We start from the raw sequence: 24536 nt of genomic DNA, 5'->3' as shown, positions 1-24536 counted from the left end.
TAAAGTAAATATATACCTATTTAAAAAGAAGCACCGAGTGCGTTACCAAATGCCGTACATTCTACACTAATATTATTACGTATTAACAATTGAACATCAGTCTTGTGTATCTAATATCAAAAGTTTAACTGTTACAAAGTATCGCTTGTATTGTTCGTTCATTGTAAACCACATCTGCCATATCGTCACAATAGAATTTCCTCGGAAAATGCAGTATTTCCACAAACACGTCACGTTTTACAAGAACTGAATTATATTCTATGAACGGAAAAGTTTCTCAAGGGTAAGTGCTCAATAGAATCTTTGTGTTTCTTTATATTTCTTTAGTTTACTGGTTCAAAGAGTGACTGTGGTATTGTTATGTTATACAGTGTTTTGTTATATAAATATTTGGATTGTATAAAGCGATATTTACAAATAAAGGCGAACGTGTGTACATTGACAAATATTGATAAAATTATAAAATAATTACATACATGACATCACGTACCTACTAATCCATAATGCTTAAAATCTATAGTTCGATAGAGGATTTCTTGTACGTAGAATGAAATACAAATTAAATGCAATACAACATATTTTTCGAAGATTACGCAAAAACGTTATAATACAAATATAATACCGTCATTGTTTAGTAATAAAACATAAGAAATAAGAGAAGATAAATAAAAAATAAGAAAGTTTAATTTTTTAAATTACTTTGTGTTGATAAAGTTACATACTGCTCTTTTATTCGTACTGTAAATTTTATATTCAAAATACTAACTGAACATAGTGTATCCTCCGAAATCACCTAAAGCTTAATACTCGTAATATCAACATTTTCTGTCAATACCAACCGATAGCCCAATATGTATATGGAAAGCAGAGTGATAATTAATCCTATATGAAGCTTGCAATGTAACAGCGGCACAGAGCACTTACATTATTATCAATTCTCAGTATTTGCAAATGCAGTTATGCTTTACCCACACCCTCAAACCAAAACACAGCAGCTCTAAACGCTATCGTTAAGGTACAAATACAAGTAGGTTTAGCGATGGTACCTAAGGAATCGAAACATAAAGAGCTCTACCACCAATGTGAAACTACGATTCGAAAATTCAATAACTGATATACATTAGGTCTACATAGTTGTTTTAATGGACCTTTAAGTCCGATATTCATATAACTGGTCTTTCAATGCTTCCATGGCAATAATACTGGTCTACTTGTACGTATAGATATAATTCAAACTAAACAATCGTGCATGAAGCCTACTTGACATGAGTATTGATTCAAGACTGCGATATTGCGTACAGCAGTCCACTTAACGCTTTCCCATTGACCTCTTGCATAAAATATAGCTATATATATTGTATGAGTGCAACTCTTCAAAGGAAATATAAGCATTCCCGCTGCTATTTTTCAGGTAGATATTGTATATTTGGTGATACTAGTATATTTAATAGTATATTTGGTACTACTGCCCTGTGCTAGCCCAGTGGTCGAAACTCGGCCTCTCGATCGAGGGGTCCCAGGTTAAAAACCCAGGTAACCTCAGATTTTTCAAAGTTACGTCCATATAAATTAGTTTTAAAGATGAAGAGAAATATCGTGAGGAAACTTACACGTCTAAGAAATCTTTAAAAAAATGGAAGTCCATGAGTAGCAGTGACTACTTAAATTACTTATTGCTTAACTATTTTACAAAAACCACATATTTGATACATTAAATTAAATAATATAAGGTAAAAGTCGCCGAATATTTGACGTACGTATAGATAGAAGATACAATCTCAATTCACAGATAGGGAGAGCATGGTAAACCATTCCATTTCCCGTCTCTAGAGATTGTACCGTGAATATGACGTGTTTGGTGTTCGTTTCCGTAATAGTACTATCGAGTGACATGTAAGAAAAATTGATTTGTTTGTTTTGGGCGAAGCTGACTTTGTTGAATATTGTTAGGTATATAACAATCGATATATTCTTCTATTTAATTATACTATTGTCTGATTGGCAAGCCTTAATTTTATAACGGCTAACAATCAAACAAAAGTATATAGTGTACCTACCTTAGTATTTCTATTTTACAAGTTTCGTGGATAAATATCATCGGTACTCTACGAAACTAATCTTGCGGTTCCAAAACAAATAGTTCATACTGAAACAATAGCTGAACCATATGCTACAAATCTATTGTTCCGTTTTGTTCAAATTGAATTACGTATTGGTACCTACCTATTATATTACGTGGTTGAATATGAAAGGTAACTTTCATAGTTAATTGGGTTTACACTGTATTAAATTGTGTACATAAGTAATATGTATACGTAATTTCGACCTACCTGGCTTAATGTTAGGTTTCCATGTTATCTACACTAATATTATAAAGAGGAAAACTTTTTTGGTTTGTTTGGTTATAATGAATACGCTCAAAAACTACTGGACCGATTTTAAAAAATCTTTCGCCATTCGAAAGCTACATTATACACGAGTAACATAGGCTATATTTTATATGAAATATATTTAATAAATAGATTTTGAGGCGGCAAAGTTTGTCGTTGTCAGCTAGTCATTCATATTTTGAAGCCAGTTTTGAATTACTGTGACACTGCTGGTGACGTTACAATGTGTTGGTAATCATTTTTGTTGTCTTCGTGCCTGTAGCATTCATTTATAAAAGTGACATGTGTTCAAAAAAGAGACAATAGTTGGATTATTCATTAATTTGAAGTTGTATACAATTAATTATACATAGTAAGTGGGTACCGTCCATAGACATCTGTGTCAACCGCAAATAGTATTACGTCCTGCCTTAGGTCAGCCACAAATGCTTTGCGTACGATGAGAACTATTGGCATGCCTTGTAAGTAAATGTCTCATACCTTCGTACTAGAACACAGAAATGCCTGACACTACTGTTTTAAACCATTACATATTATTATGGTGTTGATGTTACCGAAGCCGAACCCTGAAGAATTCTATCTTCGTTAATGATGAAAGTATGAATAATAAAAAAGTACATAAAAATTAAAATGGAACCTAGTCTCATTTTAATTCAATTAGAGTACAACGTAATAAGCGATAAGCGTTTATTGGATTTCAGTCTGTTATTGGCACTCGAACCCTGCAAATAATAAACTTCTAACGGATTTTTATTTCTACAATCTCGAATAGGATTTTTAAAAGTTGTTTGCATTGTAATACAGGCAATCAATTGTATGTGATCATTAAAATTATTGTGCAGTAAATAATGGAATTAAACGAGAGAAATTTAGCTTAAAACATCAGTAGTTTAAATATATGTAAAATAGTTCAAAAAATATATACATACTTAACACATTTAAAACTTGAACTGTCAAACTTTTTTCACTGTATGAAAAGTTCTTATTTCTTATGTAAAGAAAATATAAGGTAGATTCTTAGTTAAGAATATAGATTTTCTTAATTTGAAAACAATTTACACAATTTAACAACTTTTCCAATTACTTTGCTTTAATTTCTTTAACTGTCCGCAACTTCTTTGTCCTATCGAGTCTCGATTTTCTTTGTTCAAGAACAATATAGTTAAATAAAATAAAATTGTAATGATCCCGTTTATTCTAAGTATAGCTTCCCTTATATAATTCCATGAGGGAATGGAGATATTTATTCAGGAATTATTATGGATTAATTCAAATGTTTTTATTGCTCCGAAAGTTCCCAAAGCAGTTTTGGTGATGAATAGAGTTAATCGTCGGGGAACACTTGTTCATAATAATGAACGTAGATCCCTAGGCGATAACAAGTTAATAGCGGTTTGTTTGAAAGTTGCGGTTAACCAGTAAATTAATACGAGATGGCTCAAGGGATCTTATTTCTTAATTACTGTCAGTCAGTGTCATGACACTTTAATAACTTCATTATAGAGTTTGACATTTTGACTTTAATATTCATAAAAATACATATTAATTTTTCAATTATTTTAGTCCCGTTATTAAAGTCAATCAATACAATTTTATCCACGAAAAATTGATTTTGGACAACATTTGCCTTACAAAAATTGTTAAATTTCGAGCTTCAGTAGGCAAAAATGTAATAAAATGATTGTAATGCATATTTTTAACACCAGGCGCTAAAAAAGCATAATATACCCAATTATTACACTTTTAAATATCGAACATTCGTGCACCTTTTAATAAATATGACCGTTTATTTCGATCAGTTCCAATGCTACCAGCAGTTTTATTAAAACGAAGGCTATTGTATTGAATTCGTTCGTACGATCAGCGCAAATTAGCAACTCCACTGACTCGGACGGGAAATCGATTTACATGGTTCCTGTAGTTTATCCGAAAGCGGAAAGCTCGCATGAAATTTGCACATTTTCGCGGGTTTTACATAACTGTCGGGCAATGAAGAGTCATAGTTCTAACTATAACATAGTTGTAAGTAAAATTGTTGCTAATACAACATTTCAATTTATTTGTTGACATTTGTAAAATTAATTTTAAAATATGGAATGTAATTCTGAAATAAATGATTATTATTATTAAAACTATTCCTCTAGCACAATTATTACTATTCAAGGACCGACAAAATGTCTGAGAACGTTTGTATTTCAATCCAAATACTGGAGGTTTTTGGTTCAAATTAGAGGGATAGACTTATTTTTGCTTTAACAGTAAAATATAACATCGCATATAAATCTGAGTGTGCATAATGAAACTACTGAAGTGTACTTGAAGTCTGTAATTCACGCATTTCACATACACAAGTCTTAAACAAATAATAGGAGATAATAAAATAAAAAAATATAATTTTATTAATAATTAATTAACATAATGTTTTGAATTGCTTCAAATAGTATTAACAAGTAAGAAGTAAAAAAATAAAAAAAATAACAGATAAACTATTTCGCCTTAAAGCATCCAATAATAGAATGGGCAGTTCATTCAAGGCGATTGTATCGCGATCTTTGAGAGCCGCCCAAATTGATTTAACTCGCCCTTGGTCGACATTTGTTACTTTATTTACGTTTTTAGGGTTCCGCACTCAAAACGTAAAAACGATACCCTATTACTAAGCCTCCGCTGTCTGTCCGTCTCTTACAGTGATTGATAAGTACTTGCAATTTTTCTATGGCCCGTATAACAAACAAATACTAAAATGAAGTCAGACTGAAGAAAGCTGTTTGTATTTTTAGGTTTAATCTATTGAATCGTAATAGGAAAATTTGCAATTTTCTCAAGTATGTAATTTATAGAACTAAATAATAACATAAAAAATTGTGTGGTATGGAACCCACCGTATTTGGCTTTTTTTTTAGTTCTTGAGGAAAATGCGTTTTAGGAGATAATATCGGTATGACCCAGTCTTTCTTTGATGTTTGTATTGTTGTTATAAAACTATTAAGATTCATTCATATTTATATGTTATATTCTTTATTATAAAGCACACTATTCACCTTTGGAAAATCACCACCATCAAATCCATTCGCTCTTTACAATGCCCGGGCGAAATAAACCCTTCTTGGTTTGTCGTGTCATTTTAGATACGGTTTTTAATAAAATAAAACTGGATATTAAAAAAAATCCTATATAATGTTTTTCATATTTCATATATTTTATAAAGTTTAAAAAATATTCGTCACGTCATGTTATGTTAATAAATCTTTGTATCCATTAATTTTGACATCTTTTTCATATACATACTTGTTTTTTGTAGTTAGGTCCTGGCTGAATCTTTTTGAAGACACTATAGTTCAGTAATGTAAAGTGTATATTTTTATATGTACAGTGTACACCTAATGATGAGGTAGACGGGCTACCTGGTGGAAAGCAGTCATCGTCGGCTTTGGATATTTCCAACACCAGAGGAGTCGCCAATGCGTCGCTGGCCCAGAAGGAAGGCTTTTGCACCTTTCTTAAAAAGTCACATGTCATAGCGCACAAGGAATGACTTAGGAGGAAGTTCTCCTTATATATTCAGCAAGAAAGCAAAGCTATTACTAAGAAATATATTTTTATTTTACAAAAATAAACTCAACATTACCATTAACCATTATCATTTGGGATTATAAGGTCTAGTTGTTAGAAATTCAAATATTACTCCTGTAATATTCACCCGCGTAACCACAAGAGGGTTGCGATAATGCAACCCTGAATCCTCTATACCGGAAACTCCTGCTTAGTGACCGGAACAGAAGTGCCTACCCATGTTATGTTTCAGTTCTTATATAATGTACCTACGTGGTATTTTTTCAATATATGTTTTTATTTTTTATATGATCACTATCGTTGTAACTTTTAATTGATTTCACTGAAATATGTTTTCTTTTATTACTAGCTGACCCTGCAAACGTTGTGTTGCCATATAAATAAAAAAATGTTAAGGGTGAACAACCCCTATCACTTAGGGGTATGAAAAATAGATAGTAGCCGATTCTCAGACCTACTGAATATGCATAAAAAATTGGTGAATATCGGTAAAGCGGTTTCGAAGGAGTACGGTAACTAACATTGTGATACGAAAATTATATATATAAGATAAATGTTGATAGCGGAATAAACAAACAAACAAACATTAAAATAATTTATGTACATACTATTAGTAAGGAAATAAGGATGCCAAAGCAACTATTTCTAGATATAATTGTCATTGGATCAAACCCAAGATGCGAGGTAGCTCAAATACGAAATATGAATCTGTAAGTATGAAATAAATAAATTCGTCATAATATGAAATCTAGTACAAAATTGTTACTCAAATTAAATAATATACTGAAATAATGGCTCTTTGTGGTGCAAAACTCACAAATTAACTAACATAGTTTGGGATTAGTTCACTAATACCCACATTTGTAACCACTGGAGGGTCGTGCTAATGTAAAAGCCGCAAAAACCTTCGCGCCGACACAAACTGATGTTTAGGGACAGAAACAAATGGAAGTCCCACTGCCGCGGGCCCGAAGTGAAAAATTACCCAACAGCAAACATTACAAATATTTCGCTGACGATTAGGTAGCGCAAATTTGTCAAACTTCATCGTTATGGTACTTTTAATGCAGATACGGGCTTGGAAACAATTTCTGAACTCCCTCCACAAAAAATGCGGAAACGCAATTAGAGTTTTTAGATATATTCCTAATAATATATAAAATAGTATAAATTAATTTTGCTATTATCAATTATAAGTTTTGGTACTAGCGCCGCCTTTAAAAATAAATAGTGACCCATATTTTTTTTACATATAATATTTTTTCTTACTTATTTTAGGCAATAAAAGTATTAATGTTTATCACCATGATGTGTAAAAATTTAATTAAGATCTCAAACCCTTTGAACGTAAATTCGAAATATAGAAATAAACAGCCTTTTGTTTTTAAAAATAATACTATAAATGTTTTTTTTGGTCCAATACTTACAGCAAAGTTTCTATCAAAATTTTTCTACCATAGAACTAAAACCTCTAACTTAGGGCATAACCATATAACTTATCGATCGAAGGCTTGGTGTATGCGTGACTTGTGCCGTGTCATTTGTAGACTGGTACGACCGAACATCGATTTGTCAAAGTAATGGTAAAATGTCGAGTTTCGCTGCGGCTTGCGTTAGCGATTGGTGCGGCTATTCACATTATTTCTCAAACGATGACTGTTACTGAAAAGGTAGCCAACTAGCTTGTTGCCTTAATAATAAATACATCAAATTTTAAATAACCAATGATGAAAAATTGGCAATATGTATTTAGTATGAAGCAATAATAAAATTTCATGTTTGATAAGAAAAAATAGAAAGATTTTATTATTTTATAAATATGAAAAATAAATATAAATTGATGAATTAAAATAAGCTTGATTGCAAGCTTGTTATTTTAATATTATTATTTATTATTAATAGGACACTGATAAAGTTGTATTGTATAAAATATTTTAGATTTTTTTTGAGCGTAGCCGTAGAATTTTATCAAATATCGTTAACTCCTAAATGTCAATTCCAAATGTCAGTTAGCCAAATATTTGTATGTTATTCTGGAATACCACGAAACTGATCGAATTATGGCTGTCAGTCAAAAATGTAATTTCACGTCGTACTCTGCCGGAATTTTAAATTTTTGATGTGTGCTGTGAAATTTGGATTAGCTTCTGCATTTATTAAAAAATAAAATGGAAGTACGTATTTTTAATGTGAATCGCATGGGCCGCAAGGTTTAGGTATACGTATGCGGCATAAAACGCAATTCCAACTAACACACGCCAAAGCCATTACTCCTTCGTGTTTTAGGTTTTTTCCAACCCCATTGTATTCTACGCCGGAGGTAAATCAGATAAGTTTGACAGGCGAAATAGGTATTGTTTTACGATTGATATTACTATCGCGTGCTTTTATTAATAACGTTGTAGACTGTTCCAAAATGATATTACCTATATTTACAGACTGGAAAACTTTATTTTTATCTTTATTTTATTACTTACGTACATTTCAATGCAAGTTCGAGCGTCACATGCCCGAGCGTCGTACGCCGGAGCGTCACATGCTCGAGTGTCACGTGGTCGAGTTATACATGCCCAAGCTTCATATGCCCGCGCTTCACCAAAGCCTTACCTTACTTACTTTAATCCCAAAAATCCTTAAGTTACTTTTAGTACCTACTTGGCCTTTATGCCACTGTTTTTTTTATTGATATTAACGCGCAGAAATAGCTTATAACAGACCTTTGTTAAGTAATTGGATATTTACTCGGATGTGAGATAAAGTCGAATGCCGAAACCCTACATAAATCGAACAATCTTCACTGATATCGAGCAATCCGCAATTGGAAAACGAGGATAGGATAATCAATGGATATCAGATTCTATTTCGGCAATTCCCATTAAACGGGATACCACTTAGCTGTTTTCAGATTAGGTTTAGCTTTAAGCTGAGATTTCATTTGGTGTAATTGTATTTAAGTGGTCCCGATATAAATATTTGTTAGATTGAATTACTCTCGATTGCTATTAAAAGCGAAACTTCATTTATTTACCTAGATAGTGGATACTTGAGATTCTGTTAATATGGAATACATTTTCAGTAACTTTTGATTTAGATAATTTAACCAACAATCAATAACAACATTTTGAGAATTTTGAAGTGGTGGTAAATTTTATAGCATCGGTTCCTCAAATCGTAGCTATGAAGAAAGTCTTTAAACAGATTTAGGTAAAGAAAAAAAAATAACGTTCTTATAATGTTCAAAATCTATAACATAACTTTAATACATCTTGAACGCGCATAAAAATCGTCTGGAATAGGAGTTTTATATTTTTCAAATACGAAAATATTATTCATACAAATTGAATACTATTCTATGCAAACATAAATAGCTACTTATAAGCATAAAAAGCGTATTGTATGAACCTACTTAGTCGCAAAATAAATATCTTGTTTGCTTCGACGACGAAGCCACTAAAGTTACGGTCGGTACTCAATCACTTGATTTTCCTCAGACACAAAGTTTGCGAAGAAAGTAACCAAGACACAGTACGGCAAAATGAGAAAAGCTCTCAGATGTCGCGATATAAAAAGTCACTTAAGATTAAGGTTTATAAAAGCTAAGAAATAAGTATTATCTTTACATTTTATAATTATAACGATTCATTTTTCAAATAATCATAATTTAGGCTACGATTAGTTAATAGCAGCATAGCATAGCAGATATTGCATTCCATATAATTTAATTCCTCATGAAAAGTATTAAACGAAACTATCTGTTTGAAATTTTAAATGCAATTTATTAAGACTAATTGCTAAAAAGAGGATTATACTCACTCGTTTCAGAGACAATCTACGAATCTTATTTATATATTTTTGCATTAAATAATATGAAACAGAAAATTATTCATATTCATTAATTTAGCGTATAAATTAAACTATGACCAACTTTTCTTTTCTTAATGTGACCTATTTAATGAAAAAACTTATATTGACTACACCTATGTATTTTAACTGGAAATCAAACTCTTTGAGAATAGTATTGTAGCGAAATGCAAACGGATTTCGAAGCTTCAAAATGACGCCTACGAGCTTAAAAGGTTAACTGGACGTTTTATGAATGAAGGGAATAAATTCGGCGTAGCTACTAAAACTGAAAGCTGGGATAATGGAATCGCGCACTTTGTGTCAGATTATATAGGCACTTGCATTTAACATTTTTATATATTCACTACTTTTGGTATGTTTGAAGAGAAGGAAAGGAATTGAATAATTAAATGAATACAATTAAATACATATAATACTCGTATAATTCTACATAAAACCACATATTATTATACATGTAGGTATGTGTTTTATTTAAAAAAATATGTGTTGAAATCATAGCAGTAATAGCCTAATAGTTGAAACTTGGCCTCTCGACGTAGGTCCGTGGTACGAATGACCTCTGCTATAACGGTGAAAGAAAACAACTTACACGTCTGAGAAAACTTACAAAAAAGGTTTCAAAGGTATGCGAAGTCTACCAATTCTCAGTTACTATTGGCCAGCGTTGTAGCCTATGACCATAGATTAGTAAAATTACTCACTCCTCACAAGAAAATGTAACCGGTTTTGACAATTGAAATTGTCACTGTCATCTATTTTCGTGTTTGAAAAATATTAAAACAAATGTAGTTTTTAGATCATTTACGAATACGAATTAAACGTGTTTCTCGGTAGTTTTTCTTCGATTTGGTGTTTTTGCACGGCTTAACTGCGCATGGCATTGTTCCGCGTAAATTACACCATGACAGCCAATACATGGCTGACAGACTTGTCAGCCGTTTAAGCCATTTAATTGCTTCCTTCAATTCCAAGGCGGTGAGATATCTATACTTATCTATGCCTATGACCTAAACCCTCTCACTTACTCCGCGCCTACAATGGGTTGACGACTAATTGCATGTACCATCGTTTATAAACTGAAACTGTTTTAAAAACCAAATGAAGCAGGCATAACCTCGAAAACCTCTTACGATTAACAGTTGAACTTGATCAAAAATCCGTTGTAGATTGGAAAATCATTCCCCAATCGCGTTGGCTAATGGAACTGTCAAGCTGGCACGTCTAATGGCTCTTGTCGGCACCTTGCTACTGCATGTCGCTCACACTAGCGGATTTCTAGTTTCTGATGCCAATATAACTACAGTAGGTTTAACTACTATGAGATTGCTATGTTATAAACGCCTGAATTAATTGTAAAGTATTTTATTAACTATTTTATTGTTAGTAATAACACTAGTTTTTTTACTGACTTCCAAGTAGGATATTCGCGACTTAAGCCTTTTTAAAGTTTATAATATGGTTTAATCCTAAATTAAAAGGATATTTTTCGTATACATTATTATATTACTGTTGCTTATTTGATATTAATAAGTGATAAAGTTTTATTTGTAAGTATATAATAATCTAAATAATAAATGTTGAAGTTATACTACTTTAACCTTAGCTAAATTTTATTACGACATTACACTTCACAATCCAATCCATTATCATCGGTAGTACACTTATACCATTTTTCCCATTTATATTCAAGTACTTTAATGAACTTTTAAGTGTAATAATAAAAATCTATACATAATATTACATAAACCTTTTACTGAAATATTCTCAGGAGATGCATAAAATTTAATTAAATTCAAAATGATTATACGTCAGCGCTGAAGAATTTAACGTTTCACGTAATAAGTTTAAAAATTCAAAGTTAAACTTTGCGAGAACGTAAAACACACCTGCCGCCCGCCCTGACAAATCGGGATCAACATTGTTCACTTATGTATCGATAAGCCTGTAAATTTTATGTAGTAATAAAATATTTATCGTTTATTTTGAATTATGCTTTGTATTTTTAAAGAGTTGTATATATTCGACTGTTATCGAAATTATGGTTAAAAATAGCGTAGTTAATTTTATGCTTATTTAGTTATATAAATGTATAAATATTTATCTATATTAATTTACCTACTTTGTATTTAGAAGAAAACCCCAAAAAAGCTATCAAAATGTGAATAGTAGGTTAACTATTTAATCAGAATTTTAACGTAAAATAGATTCAATATTTCTTTTTGTTTCAAACTATGTAGATAAATCGGTTTAATAAAGTGAAATAAAATATTATGAAGAAGCTTCTCATTCAAGTATTGTAAAAGATTTTTATTTGAATAAAAGAGAGACATTTCAATTTAGTCCTCAAAAAGAAAAGCCACCTGAGACTGAACTCAGACCTGAATGGATGATGATATCCTTTAAATGGTAGTATCGATTATCCGTAGATGTACTGCATCGGTACCACCGTCACGCATATTTACGCGCTATAGATGCTGGCCCTACATAGACGCAATAATGTACTTCCGAAAAACCTAAAGGTTTCCTTTGCAACTGAAATGAAGCTAATAGCAAACCCGAATATCGTGTTCCCGTGCATCTAGGCAGGCACACTTCGTATGCTTGTAAATATTTAATAATGACGTATGAGCCGCCAACCGCATAATGTCTTCCTGGAATTCTTGATACATACAAGTAATTACTGTTCATGGACAACTGGACACAGTACAAATTCATGATAAAGTGTATGCATAATGTTCATGTTTCATGCTGAAAGGGTAAAAAACACTTCCTTGGGAATCGTTAAAAAATTCATGGAAGTTCGTCAACAACAACAACTATTTTCTTTTTAACCTTCACGGAGGTTTATAAATTATATTGAAATATTAAAAAGGCCGCAGTATCGACCGGTTGATAGCGTGTCCACTTAATAATGAACAAGGACGTATTGATTTCTTACCACATCAAACCCTCAACTACCATACTACCATCTAGCTACTAAAATAATTGAGTGGTGAGGTAAAGTACTTTGTGAATGTTCACTAGCTCCTGAACTTAAAGTTTTATTGGTGGATGAATGTTATTACGTTTAAAGGTGTTAGAAATCTTATGGTTTGACTGGATCTAAACAGAAACTATGTAGATATAGGCTTGGATTTAGAATCACTTGCTTTAAGAGCAAAGAAAAACTTTAAGTCCTCATTCTTTATGAAGAAACCGTCATGCCTGAGGGTACTCTAAATAAAAGAGTGGTCACATGTATGTGAAGTCTATTAAAACAGACTTAGCCAACGTGTTGGACTAAAGCCTTTTCATTTAAACCTGAGAAGATTCGTGCCCTAACGTGGGAAAGTAACGAGTTAAGAACAATAAAAATGTATTTTCTTGGGATTTTTTTTAATAATATAAGTGTAGTAGACGAGCATGCAGTTCACCTGATGGTAAGTGGGTACTGACCATGGACATCGTAGCGCCTCGGAAAAAAATGTCACCCTTACCACACCGTTCAAATCAGAACATAGCAGCGCTTAACACTGCTGTTATGAGGCAAATAGGTGTGAAATAGATAAGAATTATGGATTTTTATCAATACGAGTAAATCATAATAAATTTCTTGTATAACCATACACCTGCAATAATTGGATGGAATTAAATTACAAAATATGGACGTATTGAAGATTGAATGAAAGAAAGAAAGATAATGTTAAGTGGGGTCAAGAAGATACTTCAGCGAACTTATTTTTTCTTGCCCTGGGTTTTATCCTACAAAAACAAGACATGACACTTGGGCGATGAGGAAGATGTATGTTAACTCACGGATACATTCATATTTACATTCCAAAAGGTCTAATTATGAATTTTGAATTTGCACGATAATACCAAATTATGTTTTCTAATTTTTAATTTCTATAAGTATAATAGTTTTTTCAGTGATTTTTCTAAGAATATAATAAAATCCACTAAGGAGCAACGTATCTCGTAATATTTCCTGGCAATATTTATTTCCACGTGAAAGTTTGCTAGTCGCTGCCAGTTGCTACGAACAAACACGTGTTATTTAGTTTTAGAACTTCGATGTTCCTTTAGGAACCTTTCTACTGACGTACTATTTTTATTATAATAACATATTTCTAAGTTTCTATATTTGCAGTTACTTTTAGTTACGTTTTACGTTACGTAACATCAATTGTACTTCCTCAAATTTAATTAATTTGATTAACAGACGACACAATTGCAGTGACATTAAAATTCTCTAACAAACCCTTATAACGTCGGTCCCTTTCATCTGAAATTCTTATCCCACATAAATGTAAGAGATCGTAATACAGAAATCCTGAAGTAGCATTTCTGTCTCATAAACAACAATGTCGATGAGTCGCTCAACGAAACGGGATAATATTTTGCCAACGCATGTATTTCATGGCCCTTAGCCGGTCGTGAAGCGATGACGCTGTTTCTATTGAGCCGCCGGTACTGTTGCCAGCTGCGCTGATTTATGATGGACGTCCTGATGATTGAGTGATGAAGTCATTATCTACGCTTCTATGTAACATTAAAAACAATGTACATTGAAAAACAAATAATTTTAAATATAAATATGTTTTAATGTTACATATAAATAATAATAAAAATGAAAAATATGTAGATATAAGTGTATATAAACTTCTTTATATTTTTCTAGACAGTCAAGGCAAGGCAACTTAATAAACTGAGTGCATAAAGTATATTTCTTATTATTTTTTATTTTAATTACAATATAGGAGTAGCAGACGAGCATGCAGTCCACCTGATGGTAAGTGACACCTGCCACCCATGGACATTTGTAATCAACCCCTTTTTTTTTCAATCTGTAATCAAGATAGATAGATAGATAGATTAGATATTCCTACCTGAGGTCGGCCACAGATGCGCCGCTACCCCTGAGGACTAAGCTGGAACGGAAAAGTCTAGAAAGTCGGAAAGTTGGATATTTTATATATTTTAATGATATAATAGGCAATATTACACAAAAGTTTATATACCAAAAGTACCCACCTTGAATTTCTGATATGTTGTCTGAATATAATAAAGATCACAATAATATAATAAATTATGTTGTCAAGAAATGCAGTGTAGTAATAACGCCGCCATAGATGTTTTTGGAAGTTAAATTGTTGTTAAAGAAAAATAAATGAAAAGTTCACCGTAATGCTATTAAAAAATCTGCACATCCTTTAATATTTAAACGCCGCGAACAAACAACGTGACACGATTGGAATTGAAAAAAAATAAAAATGTTTTAAATTTAAAAGTCAATTTGCAGCCCAATCTCGCAATTTCCGTGAAGCCTGGCGACACGAACCGCCGGGCACAAACGGAAGCTCTCCTCATACAGATAAAGTCCCCTTTATTGTCTTCTGTAATTGAAAGGTCGGAGGTATTTCCCTCCCAGCTTTTAAATTGGTCTCAGCTGCCGGTTTATACTGTGAAATAGCGTTTTTCCCCCTTAATGCTTCGCGATTTTTCCAACTATAGATGTTATTACAAGAATGTCTTGTTCTCGTGTTCATGTGAATATTGTATTGAAAACATGCGTCTTAATGATTTTTAGTTCCTGAATCCCAAATATTATCGGCAACAAATATAATATAGGTATTATATTATTATGATTTTGTATTTTTTCCCTTTTCATAGATCAATATTTAAAAAGTAAATCTTTTTTTTTTCTTTGTCACTTTAAGCAATATTTAGAATTCTCTCAGAAACAGTTTTTAGTCTCTGTTCAGGTAGTCCAAGTAAAAAGTCACAATATTTTAGACAATTAGGCAATGTCCTATTTGTTACGGAATAAAAATTTAAATCAGAGTGAAATCAATTTTTAATTACGCCACATGAATGAATTGTCCCTAAAACACCCAGCTTCATTAAAAAACTGTTTGCGTTATCGTCACAAAAGCAGAGACGTTATTCATGAGGAATACTGAGGGCCACAATGCTCAAGCTATGGGCCTTGAGATTTTAGTACACAATACCCAAATACTTAGTCAAGTGCGAGTCGTATTCTCACACGGAGGGTTCCGTACCACTAATTTTCCATTGTTTTTTATTTTTATTTATTTGTTATCATATCAGCCATAAATAAATACAATACATATAATTTAAACTGTCTACCTATTAAGTTTCAATAGATAAAGCGAATAACGTCGAAAAACATTTTTTTCTTGTATGCGACCCCTATTTATTTTTAATCTCTTACTAATAAATTTCAAGTTTCTATCTTTTACGGTTCAAGAGATAGAACCTGTAACAGAAGGACAGACGGACAGACAGCAAAGGCCTAGTAATAGGGTTCCGTTTTTACCCTGTAGGTATGGAACCCTAAAAAATAACAACTCGTACACTACACAAAAAAGAGACAGCTGCTCACATGCCTGTATGAATTTCTATCTCAAAAGCCATTCGCCGCAGGGCGACACGAAAATCTTGCTTTTTCATACCAAACTACGATCAGCTCTTCAAAAGCTTTTCAACTTATACATTTTTAATCAAAACCACACGAGTGCCGCAAACAAGTCACTTTTGAACTCGTTCTAGGTTAATTGAATAGTTTAACCAGGTTTTCATGTTTTAAAATGTAGGTTATGTCGTAAAATTATTCAGTTCTCTAACTAAAGTTTTGGTTTCAAATTGAAGGCACTTTGCTATTTAAATAATTTGCTTTAAAAGTAAAGAAAAACATCCTATAATTCATAGAACTCACTGTGGGTAATAGATGTGACGGTGCCACATTTATTTTACCTTACATCAGAAGTGTTAAGGGCTGCTGTGTTCCGTTTTGAAAAGTGTGGTAGGGGATACTTATTCGTGGCTCCCACTTAGTCCTCAAGGTTAGCAACGCATTTGTAGCCGACCTAAGGCAGGGCTTTTAATATTATCAAGGGCGACAGTTGTAGCTTCTACTTATTCTGAAGCTCATCATCCTTAAAGTTTACCAGTAATGGATTGCTGATTTAATAATCTTAGTAAATATATATCACGAAAAATCACATCACGAATAAGATGATTGAAAGACTAACTTATATCAAGATGAATAAATCAGGAGCGAAAACAAATGTTACATATAATATGAAAGTTGTTTACGAAATTCCTTACCTCAATTCCGAGAGCCTACGGTAGGATTTTCTATAAATATTGATGGAATATTACATAAAGGTTTATCGTGACAACCGAAATACACTTTTCTAAGAATGAATAAAGCAAGATAGTACGAGTATATGATGTATAGTGCCCGAATTTGTGATATGTTTACATTGTTGAAAGTGGCTGAACAGTTTGTGATTCGACTCCGGAGGCACCATCGCCACAGCTATTTGCCTTATAAAAGCAGTGTTAAGTGCTGCTTTGTTCTGCTTTGAACTGTGGGAGGGAAGGCATACCAATCTAAGGTATTTTAACTCAGATCTAGGGGTAGCAACGTATCTATTTCCAACTTCATATAGGAATTTCATCCAGGGTTGATCACAGATGCTTATAGAAGGCAGTAGCCACTTACTACCAAAAATATTGCATGCTAATTCTATATTATCAAAAAATGTAAGTAGGTAGATATATTTTGTGTAAAATGGCTATGTTTCTTAAATAACTTGAGCCAGAGTGTTAATCAAAAATACAAAGGTGTACTTTCTAACAAGTTTGTGTCAACTTACGACGAACTTGTACCATACATAATTTACAACAAAATATGAACTTAACAATTAACACTAGTCCTATAAGCATAGGTACAGCCTTAATAATACATAACTCATGGCTCTGTTTATTTTGCTACATACACGTAAAATATTTTTTTTGTAAACAAACTTAGTATTTAAATTCCCTCAGAATCAATCCACATTGTCATAGATTCTCTTCCCAGGATCAAAATTATTTCGAGGGCTTAGTTTATAATCCACCACGTCTTTCCAATATTTGATAGATTACACATACTTTTAAGGATGTGGTAGCGAAGTATTAGCCAGATTTCCTCACGATGTGTTCTATCGACGTCAAAATTTTACTTACTTTCTAAAACATTACAACTATGGAAAATCAGTACTATAATCAGTATTGTAAGGGCATAAATGTATCAATAAATTAATCTACGTCTTTTGTCCACAGCTAGTGACTTAGAGTCAATACGGGCTTTATTCAATGAGAAAGAAAAGGAATTGTCGGTGGCGGTGGCGAAGGTCGAAGAGCTGACGAGGCAGCTGGAGGAGCTGAGGAGAGGCAGGGTGCAGCCCGCGCCTCCTTCGGCCCATGAGCTCGACAAACTCCGAAGGGAACTTATGGTGAGTATCTTTTACTTCTTGGTAAATGTAAGTGCTTTCTTGTTTATGTTTGGTTATAGACTTTTACTGAATCTTCACTGTAAGTTTATGTTACCTATTTCGACCTTATCTACGAATTGGTGCTTCTGAGGTGGTAGAACCCTTTGTGGTTCGACTACGGCGGCACCACCGCCACACCTATTTCTACCTAATAACAGCAGTGTTAGGCGCTGCTGTGTTCTGGTTTGAAGGGTGTGGTGAGGGAGACATACTTTCCAGCTTAGTCCTCAGGGGTAGGTAGGGTAGGTCCATGGGCGGCAGTAGCCACTTACCATCAGGTGCATTCTCTGTATACCTACCTTATTATTACCTATATTATTTAAAAAATAGCCTTGCGTGGTGAATTGTCCTCCAACTCTTCAGCAGGAGAACGTAGAACGTGTACTGTGTTGTTGTGTAACGTACAAATAACAAATACAAAGTATTTATAAATATATAAAATCACCAAACACACATCAGTTCCACATCACACAATAGGTACGTTCACAAAAAGAACGTAAACATATACTAAAACTAAAACTATATACGGAGTACGATTTTCCTACGAGAAAGTAGACATTACTACATTGGATTTGTTACCTGTAATCATTAACTCTGCACGTTACAATTCCTAATATCCACGCTTGTTTTATGTAAAACCTACTGCATAGAATCGTAGCTACACACCGTTTAGCAGTAAAAAGGAGATAACACCACCATCTGTTCTAACATCATCCGACAAGTCGGTAACAAACGTAAATTACACCGCGCTATTTGAAAATCGATAGTCACAAACTCAAATAAACGCAAGAGATTCCGCACAGCGCCATATCTTGCATAGTAGAAGTAATGGTCCTATTCCAGTATCTCAGATGCTCCGTGCGACTGATATATATTTTACTGGTTTAAAAACTTTAAACTTCCAAATACTTTTGGATTTTAACTTTAGAATTTAAAGTTAAAGATAGAGCTAACGCTAAATTAGAGAAAGATAGAAACCAAGGCAGTGATAGCCTAGTGGTTAAGAAATTCGGCCTCTCGATCGAGGGGTCCGAGGTTCAAATCCCAGGCACACCTCTGATTTTTCAAAGTTATGTGCGTATTATAAATTAATTATCGCTGGCTAAACGATGAAGGAATCGTGAGGAAAGCATGCCTGAGAGATTTGAAAAATAAAATCTCAAAGGTATGTGAAGTCTACCAATACGCACTTGGCCAGCGCGGTAAACTATGGCCTAATCATTCTCATCCTTAGAGGAGACCCGTGCCCAGCAGTGGGACAGAAATGGGTTGATGATGATGATGATGTATTGCTTATCTTATATATTGTGAAAAACAATAAACTGAAGTCATATTTTCAGGACATAAGAATGGGACTACAGCTAATCTAAAAATAGATCTGTAGTCTGCAAAAAAATATATCTAAAATAAATACATTTGGTGTCAGCGCCTAACAAGAAACAATAAAAGAATAGGAAGAAAATGTTATTTCTTTCACAGAGCCAATATTCGATTTTATGTTGTCAGAAATAAGCCAACATATTCCGGCAAAGTACTCCCCGGGCTCCTTACTATTCGAGTGCCTAAACTTATGCTGGACCCCTTGTCAAACTGATCGAAAGTCCCTTATCAATGTCCATGAATTGCTGATGGTTGCTGGTAATCTAGATAAATATCTTCAGATTACGATAGTTAAGCTCTGTCTCAGATAGATGTCTTAGCATTCAAATTATACTTCAAGGACCCTTTGATGAAATTCGTTTGCTACTGATGGATTAAATTGTTTGATTGACTTTACAAATGTTATTTATATACGTTTCCCTGATATTAGTAAGGCAACTAATATCAGCTTTGATAATATTTGTAAGTGAATGTCGTGTTTGACTGTCTGCTAAGTATGCTGCAAATATCCACTAACCGGAGGAATCAAAACGCTTCCAGTTTAAAAAGAAGAGGGTTCTCACCATCAGCTATGGTGGAATGGTAAAGAATACTTAGCGCATACGTTAACCTTCTTTAGTTGATGATAAGATATTAGTAAAAAAGTACAAAGTCTCATGTTTCATTTGCTCTCAAAATCTGTGTTTCAAGTTTTAAATTCAACTCTCGGTAGATCAAATACAGTGCACAGAACGCCCAATGATACGCTCGTTTAAAAACGACATCATAGAAAATGCATACATTTCCCGAGTAAATGGTACCGAGAGGCACGTAGCTCGGAGACAGAAATATATTGAACTTTCTGACATACTCTATTTAGGAAAGTATTCAGTATGAGATATTGAAACATTGTTTTTACGTGGCTTGTACAGCAAATAGCATTCATAACTCAGGTGAAGAAAATTGAGGTTTCTGTTCAAGCAGACAAGCTCAAAGCATTTACCTAGGTTCGTCTAGTCTTTTTCTATTAATTTTATATAAGTACAGTCACGTATTATTATGTTGTGATTGAAGTTTAGTTCAAGTAATAAATAAATGATGGTTTTTAACTACATATAAGAATCCTATGTCAAGATTCCCATGGGAACACACAGATACAAAGACTAACATCAAGATTTAGAACAGAAATCTAAGTTGATCAATTGGATTTATAACACACCGGGATTCGAACCCAGTACCCTTTTCGTGCCTAGTATGGCGCATGTACTACGTGGATCTTCAGAAGTAGTAGAATTCATAATTGCATTTAGAATTTCCAATGACGGCAATACTTAGGTTTCTGACTCATATTTCCGTTTCCAACTTATTTATTTTTATTCGTCGGATGTCGCGAGCTTGATTTAATCTTTAATTTATTTTCCTGATGTGTTTGTGCAGTATTTACATTCATTAGAGAAAATGTTTTGCCTGAGTTATCGGAAAAGTTGAGAGTATTTTCTGAAAATAAAAGTTTTAAAAGTGTACGTACTATTTACCTACTACTTTGAAAATTTCTGTTAGTTATTTATTTCTTTGATTTCGTTTATGAAACAAGGCGATGAAGTAAATCAACATTACTTTTACCTTAGTTAATAGGTAAAACATAAATAGGTAGATTTAATACGTAGCCCTGATATAGAAGATACTTCAGATATTCTGCTGTTGCATCACTCGCGTAGCCATACTCACGAATCTTAATGGTTACATTATGTTTCGCACTTACTTGAGCCAATTACCCAGGGGTTTGATCTAATCAGCGTACATATTGAACCAATCTGTTAAGGACAAGCTAATCATTGATTAGCGTGTACCGTGACTCCATACATTTGTCTTTTTATTATTATCACCACTTTATGGTAAGTTATCACTGCTGCCCGTGGGCATCTCTGTTCAACCCTAAATAGGATTGAACTCAAACCAATACACAACAACTCTTAAAATATTTTAATAACAAAGCGAAATAAGAGAGGTTCACATTATCGATCTATTATATTCTCACTTCTGACCACGGGTTTCCTATTAGAGTGTTTTCACTTTATCTATCTATGCATATAGGCTAAAATGCTTGCCAAATACAAATTGGTTAACTTCATATATAACTGACAATCCTTTATTCATATCTCTCAGGTACGTAGCTTTCACTCTGCAATCCAAAAGGATTTACCACCTTCAAATAGGCATATCTTAAGTCTACTTAGTTACTTCATCTACGTAAAAAAACTAACGGTAAATGCAGGTGTGTTCGTAACGCATAGTACATAGCTATGCTGATGCTGGCACGCTCGCCAAGTAGGTTGCGGGCATTGGGACGAGCGGTTGATATTGGGGACTATTATCAGCATCACCGCAGTCATTAACACGGTAATTGAGGAGCGTGATTAACGTGATAATGAAAATGAGTTGCTGGTTTTGTAGCGGAAATGTAAAGAAAGTTGAAACTTGGTAGGGCTTGATGTACGTGATGTATGATATGAAAGTGAAGTCTATTGATTCAAGATGCGCCTGCGTTGTGGGCTATAGGTTGACTTATTTTCTACTGTGAAGTTATACACCATACCTCGAAACAGTGCTGATTTCATTTAGTCTAAAGCTAAAAATATTTAGTCATAACATAATAAAGCTAATGAAAAGAAAATTCACAACATTCAAGAAATATTATATACCTAACACTCAATCACACGTGTGCTTTCATTCAATGTTCACATAACTTTGTCTATGTTTTTGTCCGAGGCTAATATATACAGCATATTAGCATGAAGAACGATATGGATAGCCGTATTAATATAGTACCTGTTATATTTAATTTTAGTCATAAATTGAATGATAGTCTATGTAGCAGGCCTTTAGAATAGTCCCCCTATTAGTAACAGACGATATGAAAACTCTTAGGATTCTTCGAACGTAAGATAAATTTAATAATCGTAATATATATTGTGTTATGCTAATACTAAATCTACTAAGTCTACCTAGGTGCTGTGTATGTCATAATTGTATATCTTTGAAGTGCCTTCTCAGATAGAGTTTGCATGGCTATTGACTGAATTAGCTCCTTGATAATATTTCAATAATACACTAAAACATTAATCATTGGAAAGATTAACATCTTACTCTTCCATATATATTTCACTGTTAACATTAGCACTAGTAATTATATCACTAGTAACTCCATCGGTAAAATGTCCCTTAACCCATAGGATTAATTAAGTTGGTATATAAGAGAAAATAACCTATTTCAAAAACCATACATATTATAAAAAAATACGTTTGCCTTGAGGTACTATAACCTCATTAACATTTTCTTACAAAAGATTGTTTATAAATAGAGACTAAATAGGCGCATAAAATTTCGCAGATAAGTTCTTTCACATAATTCATTACCAGTGTCACTCAAAGAACGCCCTCATTTTACGAGCGTCAGCTTTTGAAGATTATGAGATTAAAATTAATCGTCCGCGAGATCTCGTCGTAATCACCTGTTAATGCAGTCACTGGAATCGTACGGGTATTAACATTGTGGTAATTCCGATATCACGGGAAATAATTCCAATTTGGGTAATGAAGCACTTTGAGGATTGAGGTTAATAAGGCGTATGTTGATTTAATTCTTGACCGGTAATTATTACTGCGTTTACATAGGATTATTGTAATTTATTAAATCAATTACTTTATTATTTAGTAATAACTTTAAAGGAAGTTAAATAAATATGGTTTTTAATATGAGATTTTAAAAGTTACTGAGTCCGTAAAAGAGGTTATTATTATACGGATAATCAGATCGAATATAATACATACTGGATGAATACATATTATTTTTACTCCGCCAATTCATATTGATGAACTGTTTTCTTTCCATGCTCATTAGTATTGAGTACGTGTATTGAATATGGATTACAACATATAAGTTCTTATATGTACGAAAGCTGAGTTTCCTATTTCCATAATGAAGACAATTTATTATTTATTTATAATTAATTATTAATTATTTATTTATAACAGCTTTGTACAATGTAAGTGTCACATTACTAGACCATTGATTTTCTTGTCAATGCTAACTGCGATGTCAGTCAGTAAAAGCCGTTAGATATCTCAGTACTTATTTGAAAATTATGTAAGTTTTACTATACTTTTATTCTCGACTTTCTTCTCTAAGCTCATCAAAAACAATTCCAGCGATTCTTAACGTGTCACGTCACAGGCACTTGTTTAGCGTCGTCAATAGCTCATTCACGTAATTGACAATTTATTTGGAGCAACTTTGTATTGAATCTGTTGCCTATATTACAACGATAATTTGCCACGAATGTGCTCTGAATACAATCGGCTCTCTGCACTTATTAACGAAATAGATATTTTCCACGACTCAGGCGCAAGCCTGAGAAAAAAGCTTACCGCACATTTCTGCAAATGATCTACAGAACAATATCTCACTTTATTGATACTTTAGATTAGTTATTTGGTCTATATACTTTAATATTATGCTTTATATATAGGTCTATATTTAAGATTAGCAAAGATGTACGCACCTATAACTGGTATGCATACCAGTCAACGTGTATAAGAATAAGTCCGTATAATATATTTTGTATGTAATGCTGTTGGTGTGTCTTATAAATAAATAAATAAATAAATAAAGACAACGTAGGAGCCCGTACTCTACCTATAATAGCCCTGCGATTTGTGTAAACCCTTGTCGAGGGCAAGTTAAGCTGTCGATGCGGGTTGTTATCCTTGGAGAATGTTAGTTAAACCTTGTCCTAGGCCTTATGGGCAGTTTGAAAACATTCGATATAGGTTGCCTATTAATCTGCAAGCAATACGTAATAAAAGTAACTATAAATCTGAAGTATATCCGTGTGAGTGTCTGTGATGTGGGTGAGTGTGTGTAATGTAAGAAGCAGCGTGGTGGAGTCCGCTCCAGCTAAGTTGTGGTTAATAGGGACTTTTGCCCAGCAGTGGGACATAAAAACGGTGGCAGCCAAAGAACGTT

The 24536-nt window shown here is 33.1% G+C and overlaps 1 protein-coding gene across 5 annotated transcripts in view; it reads left to right on the top strand.

The window, feature by feature from the left end:
• The window catches only part of ASPP (Ankyrin-repeat, SH3-domain, and Proline-rich-region containing Protein), a 401632-nt gene that overhangs the window by 366767 nt on the left and 10329 nt on the right, over positions 1–24536 (top strand). For all 5 annotated transcript variants that reach the window (XM_073073478.1, XM_073073560.1, XM_073073421.1 and 2 more), the window contains one exon: positions 17940–18112. In XM_073073478.1, the coding sequence (XP_072929579.1) occupies positions 17940–18112 (173 nt within the window). The remainder of the gene's footprint in view (positions 1–17939; positions 18113–24536) is intronic.

This window comes from Epargyreus clarus, unplaced genomic scaffold, assembly GCF_041222505.1.
Source record: "Epargyreus clarus isolate Ecla_fem2 unplaced genomic scaffold, WU_Ecla_fem_2.2 ptg000001l, whole genome shotgun sequence".
Taxonomy (NCBI): domain Eukaryota; kingdom Metazoa; phylum Arthropoda; class Insecta; order Lepidoptera; family Hesperiidae; genus Epargyreus; species Epargyreus clarus.
The sequence above is the reverse complement of the archived record's forward strand: the minus strand, read 5'-3'. Positions and strand labels throughout refer to the sequence as shown.